We start from the raw sequence: 23,902 nt of genomic DNA on the forward strand, positions 1-23,902 counted from the left end.
GCTTGTTTCTGTAGGGTAGTGTAAGATTTGGAGAGTAAAGATTTGAAGATTTAGTGCTAAGACAATCCCTTTATAGTCTTTTTCTTCTCCCCTTATTTTTTCTTATTTGTTTATTATTTTTATTGAAGTATAATTTTACAGTGCAGAGTGATTTAGTTACACATATACGTGTAATACAGATATTCTTTTTCAGATTCTTTTCCATTATAGGCTATTACAAGATATTGAATATAGTTCCATGTGCTATAGTGTAGGTTCTTGTTTATCTATTTTATATATAGTAGTGTGTATATGTTAATCCAAAACTTTTAATTTATCCCTCCCCCTACACCAACCCTTTCCCCTTTGGTCACTATAGTTTGTTTTTTATGTCTGTGAATCTATTTCCAGTTTGTAAATAAGTTCATTTATATCTTTTTTATTTTAAGATCCCACATATAAGTGATGCCATATATTTGTCCTTCTCTGCCTGACTTACTGCATCTAATATGGTGTTCTCTAGGTCCATCTATGTTGCTGCAAATGGCATTATTTTATTCTGGATATTTAAGTTGTTTCCACGTCTTGCCTTTTGTAAACAATGCTGTTATGGACATTGGGGTGTACGTATCTTTTTGAGTTAGAGTTTTCTCCAGATATATGCCCAGGAGTGGGACTGCTGCATCATATGGTAACTCTATTTTTAGTTTTTTTTAGTTTTTACTGTCCTCCATAGTGGCTGCACCAAGCTACATTCCCATGAACAGTGTAGAAGGGCCCCCTTTTCTCCACACCCTCTCCAGCATTTATCATTTGTGGATTTTTGAATGATGCCCATTCTGACTGGCGTGAGGTGATACCTCATTGTAGCTTTGGTTTGCATTTCTCTGATGGTTAGTGATATTGAGCATATTTTCATGTGCCTGTTGGCCATTTGTATGTCTTCAGTGGAGAAATGTCTGGTTAGGTTTTTTGCCCGTTTTTTGATTGAGTTGTTTGTTTTCGCTGTTAAGCTGTCTGAGCTGTTTATATGTTTTGGGGACCCTTTATGGTCTTCATAGTAGTTCAGTTTAATTTAACTATTGGTGGATTACTTTGTTTTAAGCTTATTATTCACTGGGACCCTTTCGTTTGTTTGTGTTTATTTTTTCCCATGATGGTTGGAATCTAGCAGTGAGTAGGGATGGGAAGTGTGCCATTCCCTCATTCTCTGCCCATTCCTGTGGCTCTTTCCTTCAATATAACAAGTAGGCTCCTTTTAGACAGTGCTCATTAGCCTCATAAAACTTCATTCGTGCTCCATTTTTGAACAATACGGAGCTTCTTTAAAATGTAGGCCTAGAGAGCTTCAGTTATTTCTCTCATTCTTATTTTCAAGGTGAATGATTCTTCCAGTCATCAAGCAGAGTAAAACTCTCCTTTTTAATGGTGGAAACATTAGTTACAGCAGCCCTTTAAAATATGAGGGTAAAGGCCCAGGTGCCTGTCGAGACTAGCTTTTAGGACTTGTCGAAGTCAGATTTCTAGACTATTTTCATTGTGATCAGATCGAAGGTAGAAAATTTATATCACTTAAAAAATTGCCCTCTTAATCAATTTGTTGTGCTTTAAATCATAGAAAGAAAAGCTGTTTGTTTAATACGGACCTATAGTAAAATATACCTTATTAATGCTTCTTGGATCCATAAACAAATCAAAATAAAATCACCCGAGCTTCTCCACCATGGAGAATGGAGAGATGTTTTTCTTTATTGAAAGGGATCTTAAACCCAGAGCTCTGTAATAGTTCTGTTAACTTGATGGATGTTGTACAGAAAGAAAAATTGGGGTTGGGACCGTCGTATGCCATAATCACTTAATGTACCACTCGTATAGCGTTCTGGAATACTTTAATTAGCTGGTTGTGCTAATGACTTCTAATGAACGTTACCAGCTGTGAACCCCAAAGACTAATTCTTTAAGTAATGATGGAATATGAACACAATTTTCTCCTCTTTTATCTTTTCATGCCTTGAGAAAAATTTAATCTTTATCTGTAAAGTACTGTACCTTTTTTCCTCCCTCATTCTGTAGATCACTCTATAACTTTCATTATATGTGTTTTTGAAAAGACCATTTGTTAAAACAGTGCAGCATTTTAGAAATGGCTTATTGAATCTTGGAGGGTGAACTCAATTTCAGTTTCTTAATTATATCCATTTCAATTCCATTATAATTTGTTGAGCATCTACCATGTGCTCAGGATTGTTGGTTAGCTTCAGAGCCATCAGTTTAAAAATGTGTAATTGGAAAAGAGTAATTTTCTTAATTTACAGATAACGACCCAGGAGTTAAGTAGCAAGTCCTAGACTGTGAGCAATATCCCAGGCAGGGAGCTGTCCACCACCATGGTGCTGATATAAGGAGTTGTTACAAATCCATCACCTACTCATTCCTTAAACTGTTTCACATCTACCGTGAGTAATGCATTCTGAAAACTGAGTTCACTTCAAATGCCACATAGAACAAGGTAAAATACAAACATGCAAATAAATAAACACATAGATTAAACATAAATAAACCACGTAGTGCTGTGCTTGTGTGCTCATGGCGTTCTCATAGCCTTTTCTCTTCTCTTCCTCTGTGGTCAAATTGGCACTACCAACAGCTCCTTAGGGTGTAGTTGCTCTAACCTTTATCATAGTCTGTTGGCTCTTTGTTTTGCATCCACCTCTGAGTGGACTCCTGTCCCTGTTGCTTGATGTTGGCGGCATCAAGAGCCATCTTAGAAGAGGCTGCCTTGATTGTCCCATATCTAATCATGCTCACACTGGCACCAAGACAGCAAGTCTCTGAGTCTCTCTAGTTCATGGTTTCTTCCAGGCCCTATGAGCTTAGCTCTGTACCTGCACCGTATGTTGCCTACAGAACTGGCCTGGGACAGTGGAGGAGCCCCAGGTCAGCCTGCAGTCTCCTATGTTCTTCTAGACCCTATTTTTTTTCTGTTGCATGAACCCCTCCCTGAGGACACAGACCTTCCCTTAAGATGGAGTGGACAGACCATATGGTTTTAACATTATTTCCTAACTATAGCTCATTGTGGGGGCAACCAGTAGAGGAGTGTGTGCTGGGCCACACTGGCCAAGACCATTATTCTTGGCTACCTCCACTCTCCTGGGTAAAAGAATACACACCTGTTTTCCTCCCTTTGTTTTCTCATCCCCCACATAGTAAGATTCTGTCCAAAGAGGGCAGACTTGTAGAGTTCCTTCTATACATATCAAGCAACCTTCTTAATGGATTTCCATCCACCTGGAGATTCCTGGCCTCACCAGTATGTCGGACATTATCTTCCCTGGCATTTTATTTGAGTCTTTATCATGTTTTCATCTGCATATAAATGGGACTCATTTGAGATTTTTCTCCATTGGTTCTTTTATTTCTTTCTTCTGACAAAGTGTTATTACTAATGGACATTTAACCATGATTATTATAGTTCTCCAAACTAAAGCACCCCAAATATCTGCTGCCCCACTCCCTTCTTTCAAAAGATGACACGCTTTTCACTAGGCCTAGTGACTTCATCCAGAAGATGTATCTTTGACCAGTTTCTTTTTCCTGTTCTGCAATCTGTATCTTGCCATGTTACTTTCCAATTTCAAGATATCTTTAATTGCTTTGTCACCTTCTCAATTAAAATTCTGTGACATTGGGTACCTCAAAGCTGACACACAGATTATCTTACTTCAATCATTTCAGCGCTCAGCCAAGTGGTGCTGAGGATTTTCTGACCAGAATACTTACACAGGTGCTACCCGTCAATAGAAATAGAAACACAGTGCAGGGCGGTTGTAGTTACTCCATTTTACAAGCAAAGAAACTAAAGTTCAGAAAAGAAAATTGACATACTTGGGGCTACTTGATGTGAATTTATCCTCCCAGTCCTGCTGATGGTCACGACTTACAGTGAATTGAAATGATTCTTGGAAAAATTCAGTCTGCGTTTGACATGGAAAGATACCTGAATCCTACACGTTTACACACACGTGCACATGCATGGATCCTTCACTCTAAGGCGCTCTGGCTTCAGGATCAAGCGTCTAATTCTGGCTCAGCTGCTGCTTGTTCCCTACACTCTGGCTCCTGGTTCCCACATCTGTAAAATTTGGACATGGGTAGATTGCTCCAGTGACCCCTTCTGTTACTGGCTCTGTTTTCTGCATTTCTGGTGCTTGAAGATTTGTATGGAGGGAGAAAATTATTTCAACAAACTGAATCATGTGGGTACAGAGTTCTTAGCTTGTTGATAAATAAGATGATTGTCTATAAAAGATGAATAACAAGCACTCCCCCATTTATATGGCTCTTACTGTTTAATTCTCCTTAAAAGTGTGAATCTGGATCTCAGTTCTGTGTAACAGGCTCAAGGTCATTAAATGTACTTTATGGACCATTTGTTTAACGTGACCAAACTAAAATTAAGAAGCACATTACTCAACGTTTCTAAAATGAATGTTTTCAGTGGACAGATTCATCCTTGTGTTTTCATCTTGCTTTGGTGTAGGGCTGTAATGGAGTTATGGACGGATATTCTGCACAGACATTTATAAGCTGATGATGCCTGTTGAATACCTTTTATAAAGATTAATACTTTTTACTCTGTGCCCATTACCAGAGCATTAATCATCATGGCTTCAGCCTACACAGCTGAGGATGAACAGATGCTGAATTATTGCTGTCTGTAATCATAGTGGATCACACTGGGAAAGGGGGTGTGGAAGGGTGGCTGGTGTGTTGCAGGACCTCTGATCCCCACGGCAGATTTGCGTGGAGTCTGGGCCCACGGGCCAACTGCACCCCCCCTCTGTGCTCGGCAGGGAAAACCAGAACAACTGTGCTAACCAGTTTTGGCTTCCTTGTGCGTCAGATCTAAGCCTCGGTTCAGACTAATGGGCGCTGATGAGGCCTGCAGTCACGTACATGTGAAGATGATCTGACAGGAGAAAGCTGTGGCCTTGATTCTCCTTCCAGAGATGAACACCAGTTCATTAAAATGAGAAATCGCACGGGGGGTCTTTAACATCTGCTTCCTAGCATACTCTGAGACGGCGCTGTTCAGCAGAAACAGAATGCCAGCTACACGTGTCATTTATAATTTTACAGAGTCCGCAGTGGAAAAAAAAAGTACAAAGCAATTGGTGAAATTAATTTTAATAATATATTTTATCTGAAGTATCATCTCAACATGACTTTGATCTAAATATTACAAATGGCATACTTTCCAATCCTTTTTTTTCATATGAAGTCTCTGAAATCCAGTGTGGTTTTTACATTTATAGCACATCTCAATTTGGATGCTAAATTTTCATCCCAGATACTCGATGTGCATTTTTAACATTTAATAAAATTTACCATCGGAAAAGTAGATTCACATACCCCAGTTGCTCCAGTGTTCCAATAACTAAATCAGGTGTCATGTTTTACATTTAAGTTAGAATATTACATAAAATTGACTAAAATTAAAACTTCCACTCCTCAGTGGCACTGGCTACATTTCAGGGGCTCACTGGCTACCTTATTGGATAACAAACTCTAAAGCATTCGTTTTTTTGTGTGTGTACTTTGTTGAAAAGGCTGTCTTGGCATAATAATACTTCTGTTACTGTTATTGACAGCTACCATTTATTGAATACTTACCATTTGTCAGATACACACATTATATCATCTGGTTCTCACAGTAAACCTGGGGAGCTGACAATAGCATGCCCATTTTGCAGGTTAAGGACAGCTAAAGCTTAGAGAGTTTAAGTAACTTGCACAAGATCCAAAGCAAAGAATGAGCAAGGTGGATTTTCTTATTTCCTTATGTGCTTGGGTAAACTGAATTTTAATGGGATTAAAAGGCTTTTCCAAAATTGAATAGACTCTTAATCCCAAACTCCCAATTTATCTCTCCTCTCTCTCTCCCCTTTGGCAACCAAAAGTTTGTTTTCTATCCCTGTGAGTCTTGGGACTAACAGACACATACTAATGTATATAAAATAAACACTAAGGACCTACTGTATGACACCGGAAACTATATTCAGTATTTCTTAATAACGTGTGATGGAAAAGAATCTGGAAAAGAATATATATACACACACACATATATATATATACACACCTGAAACTGTACACCTGAAACTAACACATCATTGTGAATCAACTATACTTCAGTTAAAAACAAACAGAGTCAAATAGACTGGCCCACGTTCCTAGACTTCTGGTCAAGTATTTGCTGCAGCTGTTTTCCATGCGTTGTCTGCAGGTAGTTTATTTAAAATATGTCTTCCTTTTAAAATACAAAGGTTGGTTTCATTGGTTGTTTTTCTTCTGTTTTTGAGTTGGGGGTTGGGTGGCCAGCTTCCTAGGCTGTCTGTCTTGAACCTACTGGGAATGTCGGCGCAAGTCATGCTGTAGGAATGACATTCTGTTCGTAGAGAAGGGTATTCAGGACACTGAGCTGGGACGTTCAGAATATGGCGGGAGAGTCTTCTTCCTTGACTGCCAGAGACAGTTAAAATAGTTCATTGCAGGCCTGAGAGTGTGTGTGTGTGTGTGTGTGTGTGTGTGTGTGTGTAAGTCACGTCCCTTCCTCTGTGCTCTTGATTTTTTTTTTTGTCTTGACTTACAATAAAATTTCAGGACCTTTAGTGTTATTTCCAGACTTGGGTCCCACCGCTTCTTGAACAAACTGACAGGAGGTAAAATGCAGAGTAAGAGGAGTCCTTTATAAAATGAGGTTCCTGTTGCTGGGGGGGAGGGCTGCTGGGTGGCTGGGGCAGCACTGGGAGGCAGACCTGCTTCTCATTGGAGACTCTAATTTGATACCGTGCACCTGTCATTGCGCAGGAACCCGGACCAACACTCGCACACTCACACACATGTGTGGGGTCAGTGCCGATAAGGAAAGCCTGGACCCCTGGCTGCTCCTGCCTGGGGATGTGGTCAGGGGCCGGAGCTCTCTCCTGGGGCTGGGAGGTGGTGGTCCTCCACATGGCACGTTGGACTGCTCTCACCAAGTCCTTCTGCTCACATTGTCTCATTTTGTCTCTTCAGGAAATGTGCTTATCCCCCGGCCCCAATTAGTCCTGACCAGCCAGAGGTGGGGCGGGTGGTGAAGCTGGAGCCCCAGTTATCCTGTGGATGCTGGAAACAGCCCAGTGTGGAAACTGTGCGTCCATCCGAAGGATGAGAACAGATGGGTTTTTATGTCCTTGGGGACTCAGAGAATAAAATGTCTCTACAGTGACAGAATGGCAGTGAAGTGTCCAAAAGTTTGGTCATTTTTCCTCAAAAGAGACTGGGTAACAAATGAGCAGAGCTATCCAGACCCTGGGCTGGGGGGACGGTGGGCGTTCCCACCAGGAAGCCAAAGATGGTGGTTGGCATCTCGGTGCAGGAGACGAGCAGGACAGCCATCGTGTCCTCCACCCTGGAGTAATTCTGACAAATGAGACCAACACGCTCAATTACATCTGAGAACGGTGAAGTCCACCCCTGCCTGGCCAGCGTGACAGATAAATGGGGCCACATGGGATGGACTTGGGCCAGGGCATCTGGGTTGCTGGAGCCCGAAGAGCCATTTCTGCCATCTCTGAGTCCAGAACTGCGTTCCTGTGATTTTCCAGGACTGTTCAAGGACACACCCCTGCTCCCAGCCTGGGCTGGCCAGCCCACACGAGGCCTTCCACTGCTATTGGGTTCCTCCCAAATTTGTGTCAGAACATAGCTTTGTTAAACCCACGTAGTCCCTTGTTTTCCTTACTCATATTGTCAGGGTCCATCTTCACCTGCTCAGGTCTTCGGGTCTGTTACTTCTCCCACTGATATGTCTTGGACTCTCCAGACTTCCCTCCAGTATGGTGGTGGCAGCGATGGGGAAGACCAAGTGCACAGGGCCAGCCAAGGCTCTCCCCCTGTCGAGGGTGGTCATCCTGGAATATGTGTTCCAGGTGGAAGGGAAAGGGGACTCATCCTGGAGATGTTCTGCCTGGGACCCTGAGGATGCATCCAGGCAGGGCTGGACTCAGGCAGCTCAGGCAAGGGACCTTCCCAGCCACTTGGGTTCTCAGAATTTGGAGTGTGGTCCCTACACTGGTTGTTGTGTTGTGGTTAATTTAAGGCCAGCAGGGCACGAGCTACTGAGGGTGGACGTAATTTGTGAACGTCAGGATTCTGTAGGAAAGACATTGGACTTGAGATGCTTGTGGAGATTGTGTATGCTGTGGGTCAGCATTGTGGGCAGATGCGTTTTCAGGCTGGGTTCACTGCCGTGAGGTCATTTTCTTGTGGCATTTCCCTTGGACTTGTTTTGTCCTTGGGTGCCTGTGCACCCTCTTAAACTGGCAGCCCGTCTTGGCTCTTGGGAGCTCTTCTCTCATGTGGCATTTGGAGGGACCCTCTCCATGGGGCCTTGGGTTCACCCATTGGCATTGCAGGAAGGATTGGATGAGAAGATAGGAAATCGTGTGAGGGCCCCTGACATCCAAGAGCATCTGACATGGAGGGACCATCCTGGTCCCCGTGGGACAGCGCCTTCTCCGCTTTCTCCTCATGCTGTGTTCTCATCCCTGACCTGCTGTGATTCTAACATCATAGTCATCTGAATTGCCCGGCCCCTGCCGGGAAGATGCACAGCATTTCAGCGTCTGCGTTACTTCTGGTGCCTGTAATGGACATCAGTGAGTAAATGCATATATTCATGGAACAAAACTCATTCTGGAAAAATGGAGTTGCGATCAGTCCTTTTCTAGGGATTAAGTCTAAACAGAGTTTGAAAATACCTTGGCATCGCTTCCTACAGGAAATCCGCAGAAAGGTAGAGAAGGGGGAGGGCGAGCACTGTTCCTGCATCTCCTTGTCTGCACCTGACTCCCGCCTCCACCCCTGGCCCTTGGGGAAGTCTGCTAAGCGGGTCTCTGCCTACTTTCAGGAGCCATTCCCATGTTGCGTGTTCATTTTTTTTTTTTTATTATAAAAAAAGAAAGAAAACCTCGGGAAACATTGCTGCAAAACATGCTTTTATGTATCATTAACATTGGAAGTCCCAAAATGTAAAATCCTAAAAATAAGCTCAGGATAGTGAATGTGTCAGAGCTCTGCTGCGTTTTCTCTCGTGCTCTGCATTTTAAAGGCATGACGGTGGCTGGGCTTGTTTCAAAAAGCAGAACTGGTGTTGTCAACAGATAGTTCATGCTGGAGGGCGGCTGATGCTGGAGTTGAACGGGATTTCCCAACTGGAAGAGACAATTAGTAATTGCATTTCATCTCGAATCTTATTTGTGTCTGGTTTGTTGTTTGCCTTTAATTTTCTGAGCATCCTTTCTGTGGTCCTATCTAAAAGACAAATGGAAAGCCAAGTGATCCTTGACTCGGAGACCCCAGCGTCCCTTAATGGCACCACCACGCCTCCGGGAGGCCGTCTTGAGAAGCACTCTGTGTGCTTTTAATTGCCGCTTCCCGGGCTTTGCTGTTCTGCCTGTTCTTGACACCATATTGGGCCACGCGGGGCACCTGCCCTCCCTCGGTTTGGGAGACGTCGTTCATCTGTCTCATCCCGCACCTCTCCCTCTCCATCCCCTGTGCTAGTGCCGACATCTGATTGTGAATCAGTTTCCCCTCATTCTACACACCCCTCTTCGGTGGCCTTAGTCACATACTTGGTGTTTATCACAGCCTCGGGCTGTCGCTTCTTCGGTCCGTAAGGCCGAAAATCTCCAAGGTCTAGAACTCTCTCCATTTGCCTCCGAGGTTGGACCACTTGGATGTCCAACGGGCAGCTCACACTCAGCTTGTCCAAAACCAAACCCTGGTCCTTTACTCCTCCCTTAAATGCCCTTCTGTCCCCAGTTTCCTGTCCTTGGATGGCATCACACGAGCCTTGCTGACTCATCATGAGAATGCTGGGCGTTGGAGCCCCCACCCTCCTGTCCAGTTTATCACCCACCACCGTGTTCAGCCTGCCTCCAATTTGCTTTTGTTCAAGGCCTCTTCTTTCAAACTTACTACTGCAGCAGTAGGTCAGGCCTTTGCTGTTTCTTGCCTGGACTATTGCAGTAGCTAAATGCCCATTTCTGTGCCTCTCAGCTCCCCTGCCCTACCTGGACGCCATCACAGAGGCTCTCTCTAGTCTTCTGATCTGATCATATCCCTTCCCCATCAGCATTTCCCAGTTCTCTACCCCTTTCCATCTCACCCATCATGGTCAGGATGAACTCCAACTGCCTGTCTAGTCTTTTATTCTGCCCCTCTTTTCCCCATCCGCCTGAACTGTGCATGTGACTCTGTGAATATGCCATACGCTCCTGTCTCCCTGACTTTGTGTATAGGCTTCTTTTCCTGGATTACCCACCCTACGTGGGAAATTCTAATTCACTTTGCAGCAGGTGAACGTACTGCCTCCTGAAGGAGGCCTCCCTAACTTTCACCTCCAAGGTCAATGCCTGCTCCCCACTGCTGCCTCCCTCACATGCATCTGTATTAGCCCAGGGGTCTGGGAGGCCAGGGAAGGGCTGGGGACTCTTCACTAGTATCTGTGTCACATTGTAAGAGCACGTACCTGGTCCTGAGCATCTAACCTGTGCCAGGCCCAGGCCGTTAGGCTTGGCCTTGCAGGAGCACTTTGCGCCTCATACCATGAGTAGCTAGTACCATTGTGCCCGTGGTGGAGATGAGGAAACCGAGGCGCAGAGAAGCTCAGGGAGGTAACCAGCTCAGCCTGAGATCACCCTGCAAGGAGGCTGTCAGAATTTAAACCCAGACAGCCTCCCTTCAGATCCTGAGCTCTCAGCCCTCTGCAGACTGTGCCTCTGCAGGTGTGAGCCCAGCAGAGCGTCGTCCCTGAATGAGTACAGATCAAGTGGAGAATTTAGCACTCAGAAGCCTTTCGGAGGTTTATGGGAGCAGAAAGGAACCATGCTTTGGTCCTCCTAGGAAACAGTGAGAATAGCTGCAGTTCAAATAATTTTTGTTGCAACAAGTATTCCTTCTATACTTACAAATCAGTAAGTTTACAGTTCAGCACAGAAAATTAGCTAAGACCCCAGCATGTGTGCTTGTGTTTGTATCTGCGTGCACACTGGGATGTATGTGCATGTGTATTTATATATGTGTTTGTGAATTACCCTTGTATATTTACACGGTGACACAGACACATATGTGCGCACATGTGAGTGTGTATGTGTGTGGATTATCTTATAGCAAAACGGGGGTTCCTGCCAGTCAAGTAATCTGACCCCCTCCAGATGTCAGTTTCACATTGGAGAGAATGTAAATGTGACGTGCTTGAAAACAGTGTCACAAGCTAGGGAAACAAGCTTCTAGCACGCAGAGTGGCATCTTGGGGGGGGGCGGTCCCCCGCTGACTGGCAACCCGGTGTCCCCTGCAGACTGCAGAGAGATCCTGCTTCCCATGATGACGGATCAGCTCAAGTACCATCTGGAAAGACAGGAAGATCTGGAGGCCTGCTGCCAACTGCTCAGTAACATCTTGGAGGTTCTGTACCGGAAGGACGTGGTGAGTAACGGCGGGGCTGCCTTCACAGGCCCTGCAGGAAGCATCCGCCTGCAAACCCCAGAAACCCAGCCTCACAGGACCAAGGCACACTCAATTCATTTAAAAAAGAATGGCCTTAATTTTAAAGGTTACCCTTTCTCTTGCAGAAAGAGTCGCATCCTCAAATTATTATTTATTTATGTATAAAGCATGATAATTCCATGCTGTTTCGAGTTTGTTTCCTGTGACTTCTCAGGCACACGCCTCCCAAGACTTAGATTTGATATCTGAGGTCAGATGAAGGCTTTGATCTTAAAAACTGGAAATAAACAAAGGGATGCTAATTGCCCACAGTCTTTCTTTCAATTCTTATTTTATGAAAGTAATACATACACATTTTTTTGTTTGTTTGTTTTAAAGTCACTGATGCTTCCGAGAGCTTTGAGGAGAGCAGTTCTCTGCCCCCTTTTCCGGGTTCCTCTCCCCACAGGCAGTTTCTTTCTGTACTTTCTTAGCTGTCCTTTTTTTTTTTTTTTTTTTTTTTAATGGTGTTTCCTTTTGCATTTCTCAATTGTATGCTTATTTCACTGACTTTTTGTCTTAAAAGCTGGTGCAAGCACATATGGAAATGTCAGACCATATTGCCCCCCCCCCCCGGCATATCCTCACCATATACATTTGGGCACATGTGCAGTCACTGGTTTCCCAGGCGTGTCTGGAAAGGTGTGCAGGGCTTTGCCCTGCTGTGCCTCCAGCTGCGGCCAGATGGGTCGGGGTTCTCAGGTCCACAGGGCTTGCTCCAGCTCCCCGGCAGGACTTCCAGGTACCTTCCCTGTCTCCCCCTCCCCCGCCCCCACCCGTCCTGCCCACTTCCTTGCTGCACCTGCTCATGCTCTCGGAGCCTGGGCAGTGTCCTTGAAGAAAGAGATAAGGTCAGTGAGTTCACTGCAGTGGTGGCTACAGCCACTCTTCTGGGGCAGTGCCTTTGGAAGGTTTTGGAAGCCTCCCAAAGACCAGCCTCCAGTGGTCCCATTCAAGGCCTTTTCCTTTTCTTATTGGATAAAAGTCGAGACTGAAGAGGTTGTAGGCAAACCTCATGGGGAAGGTGGTGCCTGCCCGGCCTGTCCGGAAGCACCTTGAAAGTCTATTTAAATACATTTAAAGTTCATGACGAAGAATCAACAGTCCCATCACACGCACAATAGAGGAGCATCTTTTTATCGGTAGAAGATCCTACGGAACTGTGGATTTCAGGTCGTGTGCTAAAATGATATTTAAACGTTCAATTCTGTGTGAGTGTTCTCACGTTATTCAGATTTGACATGCAGAGCAATCTCCAGTTGTTATCTGCTGGCCTTCTGTTCACAAATGGCCAAGTGTCTTTAGAAAACTAATTGGTGAGCTAATCAGGGATCATAAACATCATATTGTTTGAACAGATTTGCTTTTATTTTTAAGGTTTTCTTAAATTAAATTACTATGATTATATAACAGATTATCATTAATGGGCTATAATTAATAAAATGCCTTGAGTTTTCTTTGTGAAGGCTTTTGCCTCTGACAAGGACCATTTTTCATCTCGTTAAGGGTTGTAATTGATTTACTCTTTACAGGGTAAATGGATTCGATAGCAGCCACAGGGCTCGCATGTTAATGATTGTCTGAGGTGCTGGTTTATACTGGTGTGTCCTCCTGCAGGGGCCGACTCAGAGGCACGTCCAGATCATCATGGAAAAGCTTCTCCGGACAGTGAACCGAACAGTCATCTCCATGGGGCGGGATTCGGAACTCATCGTAAGTGCTTGGCGGTACACGCCTGGGGGCTTTCCTGGGAGCACCTTTCCCAGAAAAGTCGTTTACTCTCAAGCCTGAAAATCCATATATTGTTGGTCTTCTTCCAACTGCCTTTTGAAACTAATCTTATTTCACTGCCGTAGAGCAGGCAGTTGGGGTGCCTTCCTTTATAGTCTAATATCTTCAATGTGCTCATTGCCCATGTTTCTAGAAGCAAGTGTCAAAGTTGAAGAGTGAGCAAAACCACATTTGGGGGGACATTTCTCACTGCTGACTTCTAGCACAGGATGTGTATTTTCTTTGTATTTTCTTCTAAGTCCTTATTCTTCTGGCAACTTCTTGCTATGTGTTTACCTTTAAGATGCCATTAATAAAATTTTATGAAGGGCCTTAAAAAGTAATTGAGGCACTTGGCTTAGCTATTTCATTGTCTACTCTAATGTATTGTAGGTGCTCCTCTTAAACAGATTGTCAAGACAGGGAATGGTGTCTGTTACTCTTTTTCTCAAGAAAGTTTTAACAGCCATTTAGACTGTCTTTCAAGTTTTATTTAATGGTCCTTTTTGTCCAGAGTTTGCCACTCTCCTCCTCACCATCCTTACTCTTAAATTTGGTTTCGTGGGCAGAAGATGCCCGTGTGGGTCCCGCTGAATTTATTTTATCTTTGGTACCTGTTACCATTTAACTAAGTTTGGTTGAGCGCATTTCAAAAGAATAACTTTCCTAATCGAAGCACAAAGATCCAGGTCGAGTTTTCACCGGCAATCACACTAGGTACATCGGTCTTCCTTGGGTGACTTTGGTTCTTTCTGCCTAGCCTGGGGGAGGGTGAAGTTAGGTGGCATATCTGTCTACTTCAGACCGTGAAGCAGGAACGGACCGCTGGGCTTGTGTTGGTTTCTGTGGTTGGCACCACAGAAGGGATGCGGTGTGTGGTTTGGGGTGCATCCCAGCAGGTGGAAGATTGCTGCCTTCGTATGTTTCCACCCAGTGAAAGTGTCTAGTTTATGTGTCAGAGTTTCAGCACCTTACATGCAGAGTTTCCTTCTGAAGGTACGTCGCATTTAGGTTTGGGCTGTAACATGGATAAATTAGGCAATAAAATGTTTCCGTCTAAATTGGCTCTGTTTGCAGTGTACTTTTCCATTATTCTGTAAAAGTAAATTTGCTTCTTTATGTTCTTTGTCTGAACTATTTTTTTCTCCAGTCTTGAAACACTTCTGCATAGGAGGGTGGAGACTGAGTCCAATGGAGCAAGACGTGGGGTGGCTCTGGGAGCGCCCCGGGGTCGGTGGTCCTGTCGTCTTGGGGTTGGCCCTGGAACCCTCACCTTGGAGCTGTGGGAGGCCCCTGAGTAGAACGACTGATATGTACTTAGAGCTGAACCAAGATTGGTGTCATTCCGCTCAGACCTGTATTGGAATGGCTGGACCAGAGAGGGTGGGGTGACATTCTGGCTCTCGTGGAGTTACAGTGAGTGGCTGGTGGGCGCTCATGATGGGCGGATGGGGGGAGGTGGCTGATGGGGAGGCAAGTGAACTGATGAGGTGGTCCTGTCTCTGGTTAGGGGCTTGACCCTAGCGCTGTGTTCGCTCGGGGCACGGTGCACTGGCCGACAGTGAAACTGGGCAGAGGAGGGCGGGAGGAAGCCCAGAATGGATGGGACCTTGGGATGTGGAGAGAGTGTAGGACGCGCTCACAGCTCAATCAGAGGATCTAGAATGGCGACTTCTCTCAGACCACATGGTCTAGGATGCCTTTGGGAAGTTTCTCATCTCTCCGGCATAGAGATGATCGCGGCGACAGTAATAACAGCCGTTCTTCAGCGAGCACGCTGTGTGTGCTGGGCCCCGCATCACTATGGGGGACTCTCCTTAATCTTCACGTCCGTCATGCCTAGGCCCCTGCAGAAATGCCCGGCGGAGAGCTGGGCGGTGGTCCTAGTCCACAGCCAGTCCATCAGTGCTTGTGTGGAGCCCTGGCTGGGGCCAGAGCTGCCTGTTCCCGGTCTCCTCTGTAAGACTGAACCTCATGATGCTGATCTCAGCGGTGTTCCAGGAGGTACTGAGGAGGGCTCTGAATCCCTCCTAGATCTGCATCCAGGCTAGGGAGGCAGCCGTCCAGGGGAGGAATAAGCCTTTCTGTTTTCTACCCTCAGTTGTTTCCATGGATGAAATGCTAGGATTTCCTGAATGGAAGGGCCAGATCGCTGTCCTTACGGGCTTGGAGGAACCCACGTGTTCTAGGAACCCTTAGAGGCCCTGGGAAGGCCTTTGCACCTTCAGACAAGGGGGTATGAAGGAGAACGCAGGATCAGTCTTACCTAGCTGTGGCCCTGTTCCTACTGAGAAGGTGGCGGGGGTCCAGGGCCCTGTCAGGGAGCGGGGGGAGTAGGGCGAACTGCCCGCACCCAGGCCTGCTCCCCACTGCCCTGTCCTTCCCCAGCGGAAGTCTCCAGAAGCAGGAGCAGGATTTAGGTCCTATGCTGACTCCTCCCAGTCCTGGCCCCTCCAGTGCCCAGCGATTCCTTTATGGAACCAGCCAGGCCGTCAGGGAAGGAACCTGCGAAGGGGAACATCTGAATAAAGTGTCACTGTTTACTGAGTGATGACGGCGTCAGGATGTGTCCAGGGAGGACAGCTCCCACTTAAAATGCGAGTCATTGGGAAGCATGTTTCTGTCTTCAAGGAAGCGTGTCCCCTTTGTGACGGCCACGGAGCGCCGAGCCGGGGACGCTGCACCGCGCGGCGAGCCCGACCTCACTTGCATGCAGATTTATGCGTGCACTTCTTAATGTCACTGTTGTTGCTCCGTGAATTTAGATGAAAGGAAGATCTGGGGAATAAATATCCCTGCCAGGGTGGACGAGAAGCTTCATCCGTGGACCCTCCCGAGTGGAAAAAGAGCAGAAGGTGGTTTCTGGGCCTGCTCCGGGCAAGCTGTAACATGCCATCCATCGTAACACAGCGGCTCCAGGCCTATGTTCCTGCTGCTCTTTTTGCATCAATGGAATGGAAGTGGCGTAGCTATGCATCAGCTCACAGATTCCCCGTAGTCACTGAGAATGCGTTTAAAAAATCAAAAGGATTAAAAAAAAAGTTTTGAATAGCCTTGCTTCACTTAACGATTTATTCCATGATATGGTCAACGAGCATAGTAGATAGAAATGTGACCTGTGTGTCCGTCCGAGTAAGTTATCAGTTGGGGATGCTGCTGTGTCTGGGCAGATCCCCCGTCGATTTATGAATGGGACCGAGAACCGGAGAACGTCGCACGTCACTGGATAAGCCGTGATGTACAGTGTACGCCTTCTCTTTATCTGTGTCTGGGGTATCTCATCCACACCACGCAGCTGGCTGCAGATCATTTGTTTTAGTTCATTTCATACCTTTCAACATTATATTCGAAATGGGCTGTTGGAATGCATCTCACGCACAGGATGAAAATACACCGTGGTCCCAATGTACTTGTACTTTTTTTTTTTAAACAAAACTCCATTTGGCGAGTTTAGAATTGTAGATGGTGTGGGTGCCTAAAACGCCCTAACACCAAAGCCTTGGAGTCACCTCACCACAGGATTAAGGTGACGTTTTATATCCCAGGATGGTCTGATACTGTAGAACAGTTGCGTGAAGTGCTGAGTTTTCTATTATCAGATTTCAGATTTACTTTCTCTCTTCCTCTTGACAAGGGTTCTAGGCCCTCAGCATCGGGTCGCCTTCTTGGTCATTGTATAGGGTCCTGAGCAGGGGGCCATGGTGGCTCAGGTGTTCTCGTCTTGTGGACAGGTGGCCTGCCCACCCATCTGATCGGTGACCTGGGCCCCCCGTCCCCAACACACACATGCCTGTGCCTTTGCTGGAGTGAGCGCGTGCGCACGAGGCTGGGCTGAGAGCAGACGGAGTGAGAAGCGCTCACTCCTGTTCCTCCGCTGGTGGCACCAGCCGCTACTGCTTCTTTCAAATGATCAGATTTATATTCTGTTAATGGGTCCTTTAAAAATGTAATTGAGTGAGAAGGACTTTTAAAGATTTTTCTATGGCCTGGATACACACCAGAAGACTGAAAATTGCTAATTCACTAACATGAAAATGTGGGCCTCTTCAAAAGGAGGATTCCCTTGGAAAACTTCACAGCAGTCGGCTTAGGCAAGGGAGAAGTTCTGCTCTTCTTCTCCGTTTGCGCTCACGCACACCAGACCTCCTGTTCGCAGACTCAAGTGATGGATGCTCTTTTGTTTCCGCTCCAGACACCAACTGCAGGGGACACTGATGGGTGGGCTGTGTTTCACCGTGACAGCAGCATCATTGGTGGGGAAGGTGCTGTTAGTGAAAACCCGCTGCTTGCTCTGAACCTGCGTGATTTATAAGCACTTGACATGCTTCCTATCTGGAAACTAGTGTAATAGAATTGGTCTCCCGGTGAATTGAGCCCTTTTACCAAGACTTACAGCCAAATATTTTTGCAAAGATGTTACGCCCCCATGCACAAACATTCATTTTGCAATGTGTATTCCAATGCAGTTTATGTAGGAGTGCGCTTTTAAAGAAATGCTTTTCTTAATCTTCATTTGCAAAAAAAGCAATACATTTTAAAAGTTTCAAATGGACAGTGTTTGGCGTTTCTATATGAGTGTTATAAAAAGTGTCTCTAACTGTATACTGGGTGAAAAAATCTACTTAGAAAACATGCGACTCACAGAAAACCATCCTAATGTGTGTGCACCTGTGAATCATGATGACTTCATCAATTCATTTTCATTTGAGATCAGTACAGCAGTTTTTCCTGCCTTTCTCGTATTTCTGTGGCCCTAGCATTTTTTTCAAGGCTGGTCACTGACCGTGGATTTACTGCAGAGAAAATAAAAGCCCTGTCATTGCGTGGGTGAAATGCGCTGTACGGTTCTTGCGTGTTCATCCCTGGCCGAATCTTAAGTTAATTACTGAGCTACTGAGGAGGCAGCGTGCTGCCTTCACGTGCCCTCATCTGCCCGAATGTATGCTGTGCGTTGTCCTAGGATTAGTTATTGCTAACTCACAAAGTGGAATGTCACTTCTGAATCACATAGCTCTTCTCTTCCAGTAAGTAAATCGGTTGCATATACTTACCCCACGCCAGTGTGCCAGTGGTCGAGTTTTTTGCAGATAAGAGGAGATAGGTCAGTGTGGAGAGCAGCTGCTGTGGTCTTTAGGTGACACTGCGCCAGGGAAACTGCCTCACTTGGTGATCAAGTCAAATTTTACTCCCGATGGAAATGCCCCGGAAGAATCACTCCGGTAGTGGTGGACTCCGTAAACGCGGGCGTGTTCATCAGACACACGCGTGGGATGGCGGGGGTTTTGGCCAATTTCTTATTTTCTGTTCTTGCTTGTTTCAATGAGAGGCAGAAAGCAAGCCCTTGAATTTGATGGTGTGTCTTCTGGCTTGGAATCGAGGTTTGTGTATCTCAGATCGGCCTTGCTTACGATGGCTCCCCAAGGAGAACGGCTTTGCAAGGCATGCTCCTTGTAACTGTCTGAGACCGGAGTCAGCCGGCTGCTGGTCCACGAACGATGGCGCCATTCCTGCCACTTCTTGGGCCTCCATGGCAGTGGACACCTCAGCGGCCTTGTAGGACGTGGGAAACTTCTGCCAACTTCATGTGTCTTTTCCAAGAGAGCAAGGTTTTCCCAAACTTTGATTCACTCCTTGACTTTACTCTGCTGGTGTTGGGGGAGGGTCTGAGATCGAAGGAGCAGATGCAGAGGCGTGGGACCTCTCCTTGGAGGCTAGCGGCACACTTGCAGAGTGACTGGTGGCATCCATGTGGCCGAATGTCCTTCCCTGTATCTAGTTGTTGAAAAGCAAGGACGTCTGAGGCAGCACCAGTGTGTGGCTCACCGATGGTGGCAGAATTTGCCTGGGAGCAACCCCCAACCTGGTCCGGGCAGTGGGTCTCCCTCCCCATTCTGCACTCAGCTTGTACTCCACGCCCCTTCTGCCCCAGAGGAACTTGTGAGGGCAGCGGGAGTCTCTCTCTCAGCCCACAGGGGTCCCCCTGTCCTTGAGAGTAGATTGCCAGTGCAGAGACCCAGAAAGGGGGTGGTGACCTCTCCTGTCCTAGGCTTCTAGGGGGCCTTCTCCCTTGAGAGTGGACGTTGGTTTGGGGCTGGTCCCCGTGGGAGGGGCAGGGTGCTCAGCCCACGTGGGGCACCTGTCTCCCACCCAGGGGAGGGAAGAAGAAAGGAGGTGGCTGATCCCCTGGGGCTGGGGATCTGCTTGATGGATGACCTGGAGAGAATCTGGTTCCAGCGGGGCATTGCCGGCTTTGCCCTGGAAGCACTGATGAGTTCAGTGTCCTCTTGAGGGTCCTTAAAAATTAGACTGTTAGCCAGATGCCGCTGGGAGACGGTACAGTGCCCTTTGCCCTTAAAAGTCATCCTGTCCCCCTGGCAACTGACGCCCATGCCAGGGTGTGCGGTCTGGTAAATTGAGTCTGAGCTGGATCCCAGCCCTGCCCCCTCCCCTGCCAGGCCAGGCCAGCGGGCAGTTCCCACACCCCACACTTGTCTCCTCTCCTGAAGACCCAAGGGGGTTTTCCTCAGCCTGAACAGCTCTCCTTTATTATTCTTTTCTTAGATTACTTCTATTTTCCCAAATTATTGAGACCAGGAAAGAAGTTTAATAGCCACACAGAACATTACCTTTGACTTTTTTTTATTTAAAAATTAATAAAGAACTTAGTGACAAGTATAATAATTTAATCTCTATACGTAATGCCATGTGTACATCTACATATAAGGGAACACTGGACTTTTTACCTTGGTTTTGTATCAAAGGTTTTTCTTAAATCTTTCTAAGAGAAGAGTCATCATCTGTTAGTGACACACTGCAATTAAACTATGAAATGGTTTTGAAAATATTTTTTTCTATTGTGAAGATAGTTTAGTTTTTTTAATAGGAATGAGTTTATCTTCAGTTTCCTTTTTGAATCCCAAAATGTTAATTCTTATTGTTTATTTTCGGGTCTAGATGCTTTCAAACACTGACGCTTCTTTGTTGACTAGGATGTCCTCTTGTTTAGACAGAATCATAGAACTAATTAGAAAGCTGCTAACACCCTTATTTTAATTCACTGAGATAGTGAGGATTCTTAAAACACAAGGAGAGATAACTTGTTGCAAACATTTTTATAACTTTAGTTAAAAACAGTATAAAATACATGAAACACTTTTTTTTTTTAATGTTATCGCTACACGAAACAATGGCACTTCTTTCATGGTCAGGATCAACTTACTCAGCCTTCTTCTCGCACAAAAATATTTCTCAATTCTGTTAACTGACATTCAAGGATTTGTGTCCTCATATCTTCCACAAAGATGCATGGTTTTCTTTTAAGTAAAAGCCTACCTCTGCAATTATAGTTTGAGTAACCCCCAACGACCGCTTACACGAGATCCTCCGTTCACATTTTTTCAAGTCCAGGTCTGATTGCTGATCACTAAGGTCCTTGCAGAATCAAAACACTTAGAATGAAAATAGATTTGCTATTGAGTCAGGAGGAAAATGCATGGCAAGAAATAGCTCCAGTCTGAGAAACGCAGGTGGAGATCCTTTTACCAAGGCTGACCGCTTTGTTATTGGCATCTAATCGATGAGGGGTGCGTGTGAACACGAGATTAGCTAGGAAACTGCTGCAGAGAGACGAGAAGACTCGGTTGTCTTGTACGCTCACAAACGACTCCAAATTGAAGTTGTGCCAAAAAAGGCAAAAGAAGATTTCTACTTCCTATTGTGAAAAGCCAAGACTTGACAGACAAAGTCATTAACAGACGAGGGGCTTTTGACTTCTATAAAAAGATACCTGCGTAGGTGCAAAGGAATGTGTGAAAAAATAAAGGAACTAAGATTCCTATTGCAATGTGTAATCAAAAGAGAATCCTTAAGTGTCACAATTTATTTAAAAAAGACCTAAAAACATTTGATTCACAGCTTTCCCCTAGGTATGTCATTTAGTACGACTTACTAATAGGTTAAATGTAGGCGACATGAAGTTGGTTTTTTGGCAGCCGCTAAACTAAGCACGCTGTTTCTCTCTGAGATGGTCAGGTCTTCCACAGTTGTTTCAAAGCATAACGAATTGTATAAAACGTCTGGCTGAGCTTTTGTGATGAACAATGTCTCAGGGATTGATCCACAGAAACACTTTCCCGTGGCAGAGGACGTCTGTGATTTATTGGTGACTGTGTTATCCATTGTGTATCTCTATGGGTGTTTTCAAATTCTTGCCAGAATTTATCACTTGGCCTTTGGGTACCAAAAGATTAAAAATGAGATCTATGAAAGCTTAGTGTCCAATAGCTCTGACCCTGTCAACTTGCAGTGATTAAAGGCATGTCCTGACTTTCGGGGACTCCTGGCTGCTGGCCATTTGGAGAATGAGCAGTAAGCATGTCGCAGGTCTGGAGATGAAGCGAATGCTAAATTTGAGGTGTCAATGTGACACTGAGATGTGGTCACTTGGCTTAGCGCTACAGCACATGAAGGCAAATATACATAGAGTCACATTTTTAGAGATTATTCATGGTCTCTGACCACTTGAAAAAAATTGTGCTTTCTCCGGAATTTGATGTGCTGAAAATCGCACTTGCCGCCCACCCCCCCGCCCCCCGCTTATTTGCAAAAGTAAACATAAAAATGAAGTCCTTTGCAAACGTAAGGGCTACTGTTTCTTCTCAGTATTTTTAAAAAAAGTAAAGGCTTGAAAATAATTATGTTTTAGCTGTGTACAGAGTGACCACCTGCCAGTTTGCAGGTTGATAACGTAATATTTTCCGATCGGGGATGGGGGCATAGAATTTTTACTCAGCATCTTTGACTGTGTAGATTTCATTTCAGATTTTTACATCCGCAAAAGAGCAGCTGGCAAGGAGTGACATTCACTGCCTTGCTCCTGTTACTTATCTGTTACAAAGGCCTTTTTGGTAAAAGCAGGGTGAAAACGGGGCGGTGCCCAGTCAGCCACAGTTTGCTCCATCCTGTTCGTTTTGGAAAAGGATTTACATTTAACTCCAGTGGGTTTTAAAGACGGCCTTGAGACTCCACACACCACGAGTTTTAAAGGAACCAGAGTTTCCATCGTCCGTGCTTTTTAGATTCAGTTTTGGATTTTTGCTTGGGAGTGGAGGCGGACGTCTCCTGAGAGTAAGGCGGGGTTGCAACCTGAGTTTCCTCGAAAGGATGGAGTTTCCTTAGAACTGGCTGGAGTTTGTCTTCTTGTTGCTTAAAATCTAGCTCCACACTAGAAAGGAAAGAGAGAAGAATTTAGTGCTTGGTCTTTCATATATAAAGGTCTCCCTTAAAAGAAGAAAAAAGATCTCTCTTGATGGTAGCAGAATTTGATGACACCCTATCAGGGTACTAATCATTCATATTATGTTTATAATGTAATTTTACAACTCAACATTAAGCAACTGGCTATCATATGTTTTTGCTGTAGGTCACAAATAGGTTCATTTTCTTTGAAAAATAACTTACTTGTTTTCATTGCAAACGTTTGAAGTTTTGTTCACGTACACAGCCTGTGTGAAAGGATATAACATGTTTGTTGAAATGAGAAATGTGGCATGTGGATAACCCTTTTGCTTGTCTATAGACTGCACACATGCGCTTCATGGAATATACAGATAACAGAAAATGTGAGTTTTCAGGGGTCACACCCCAATTGTGAACCTTTTCACAAGGTCAGAGACATCCATTTCTCTCACCTGGAACAGCTGTAAAGTGAAATGACCTTGTCTTATGGTCTCCTTGCAAAATCTCTGTCTGAAAACCTGGTAGGAGCCCACACATCCAACGCTGGGGGAAAGAGTGTGTTTTATCTAGTCAACACCATTTGAATGTCACCCAGTCCTTCTCAAAGGCAGTTTTTCAGGCAAAAAATAGTGTTCCATGAAAATAACCCATAATTGTCATCGCACTGCTGAAGCCAGAAGGTGCAATCGCGTAGCCACGTGGAAGGACACTTGCTAGCAGTGTTAGTGTCTGTGTTAAAATGACAGGATTCAAGATGATTCTTTAAGTGTGTCTTGTTTCTGGTGAATGTCTCCCAAGAACGCTGCAGCTTGCCTGGAGTCCTCCTGTCTTTCCACGGCTTTGGAAAGGACCGCTGTGGACCCCCTAAGTTTCGGAGAGGACCCCATGACTCTTCTGTGCCGAGCCCAGGAGCAAGGGGCCTCGCCCCTCTTCTGCTTCCCTCGCCTATGTCCCTCTGGTTTGAACCTGGGTGCTGCCTCAGCCCAGGCCTCCGGGTCTTCCCACCCTTTGCTCCTCCCACGTCTGCTCTGGATGCCAGACTGAATGTCAGTAGATTTCAGTAAAGGCTCAGCAATGAGGATAATATATGCGCTCATAACATTTTACATCCAGTGGAACCGTAAACCATTTATAAACATGATACCCTCCTGATTTAGAGAACCATTAATCCTAGCCAAATTTTGACATTTTGGAAAGACAAAACAGCAAAGCTGTATTATCTGGACTTTGAAAAACAAGTTCAAGACCCATCTAATGGACCATTTTATGTTTTAAATCCACTGTTCCATTTTTCTTATCATCAAAGACTACAATATTACT

General features: G+C 45.3%; 2 protein-coding genes across 5 annotated transcripts in view; one reads left to right on the forward strand and one right to left on the reverse strand.

Annotated features, from left to right (window-relative positions):
* Nucleotides 1-23,902, forward strand: part of DOCK1 (dedicator of cytokinesis 1) — a 484,546-nt gene that overhangs the window by 175,352 nt on the left and 285,292 nt on the right. For both annotated transcript variants that reach the window (XM_031460760.2, XM_064488534.1), the window contains exons 26-27: nucleotides 11,388-11,515; nucleotides 13,193-13,288. In XM_031460760.2, the coding sequence (XP_031316620.2) occupies nucleotides 11,388-11,515; nucleotides 13,193-13,288 (224 nt within the window). The remainder of the gene's footprint in view (nucleotides 1-11,387; nucleotides 11,516-13,192; nucleotides 13,289-23,902) is intronic.
* INSYN2A (inhibitory synaptic factor 2A) overlaps nucleotides 21,925-23,902 on the reverse strand; it is a 57,430-nt gene continuing 55,452 nt past the window's right edge. For all 3 annotated transcript variants that reach the window (XM_031461994.2, XM_064488532.1, XM_064488531.1), the window contains one exon: nucleotides 21,925-22,568. In XM_031461994.2, coding sequence (XP_031317854.1) covers nucleotides 22,385-22,568 — 184 coding nt within the window. In that variant the 3' untranslated portion in view covers nucleotides 21,925-22,384. The remainder of the gene's footprint in view (nucleotides 22,569-23,902) is intronic.

This window comes from Camelus dromedarius, chromosome 8 (genome assembly GCF_036321535.1).
Source record: "Camelus dromedarius isolate mCamDro1 chromosome 8, mCamDro1.pat, whole genome shotgun sequence".
In the NCBI taxonomy this organism is placed as follows: domain Eukaryota; kingdom Metazoa; phylum Chordata; class Mammalia; order Artiodactyla; family Camelidae; genus Camelus; species Camelus dromedarius.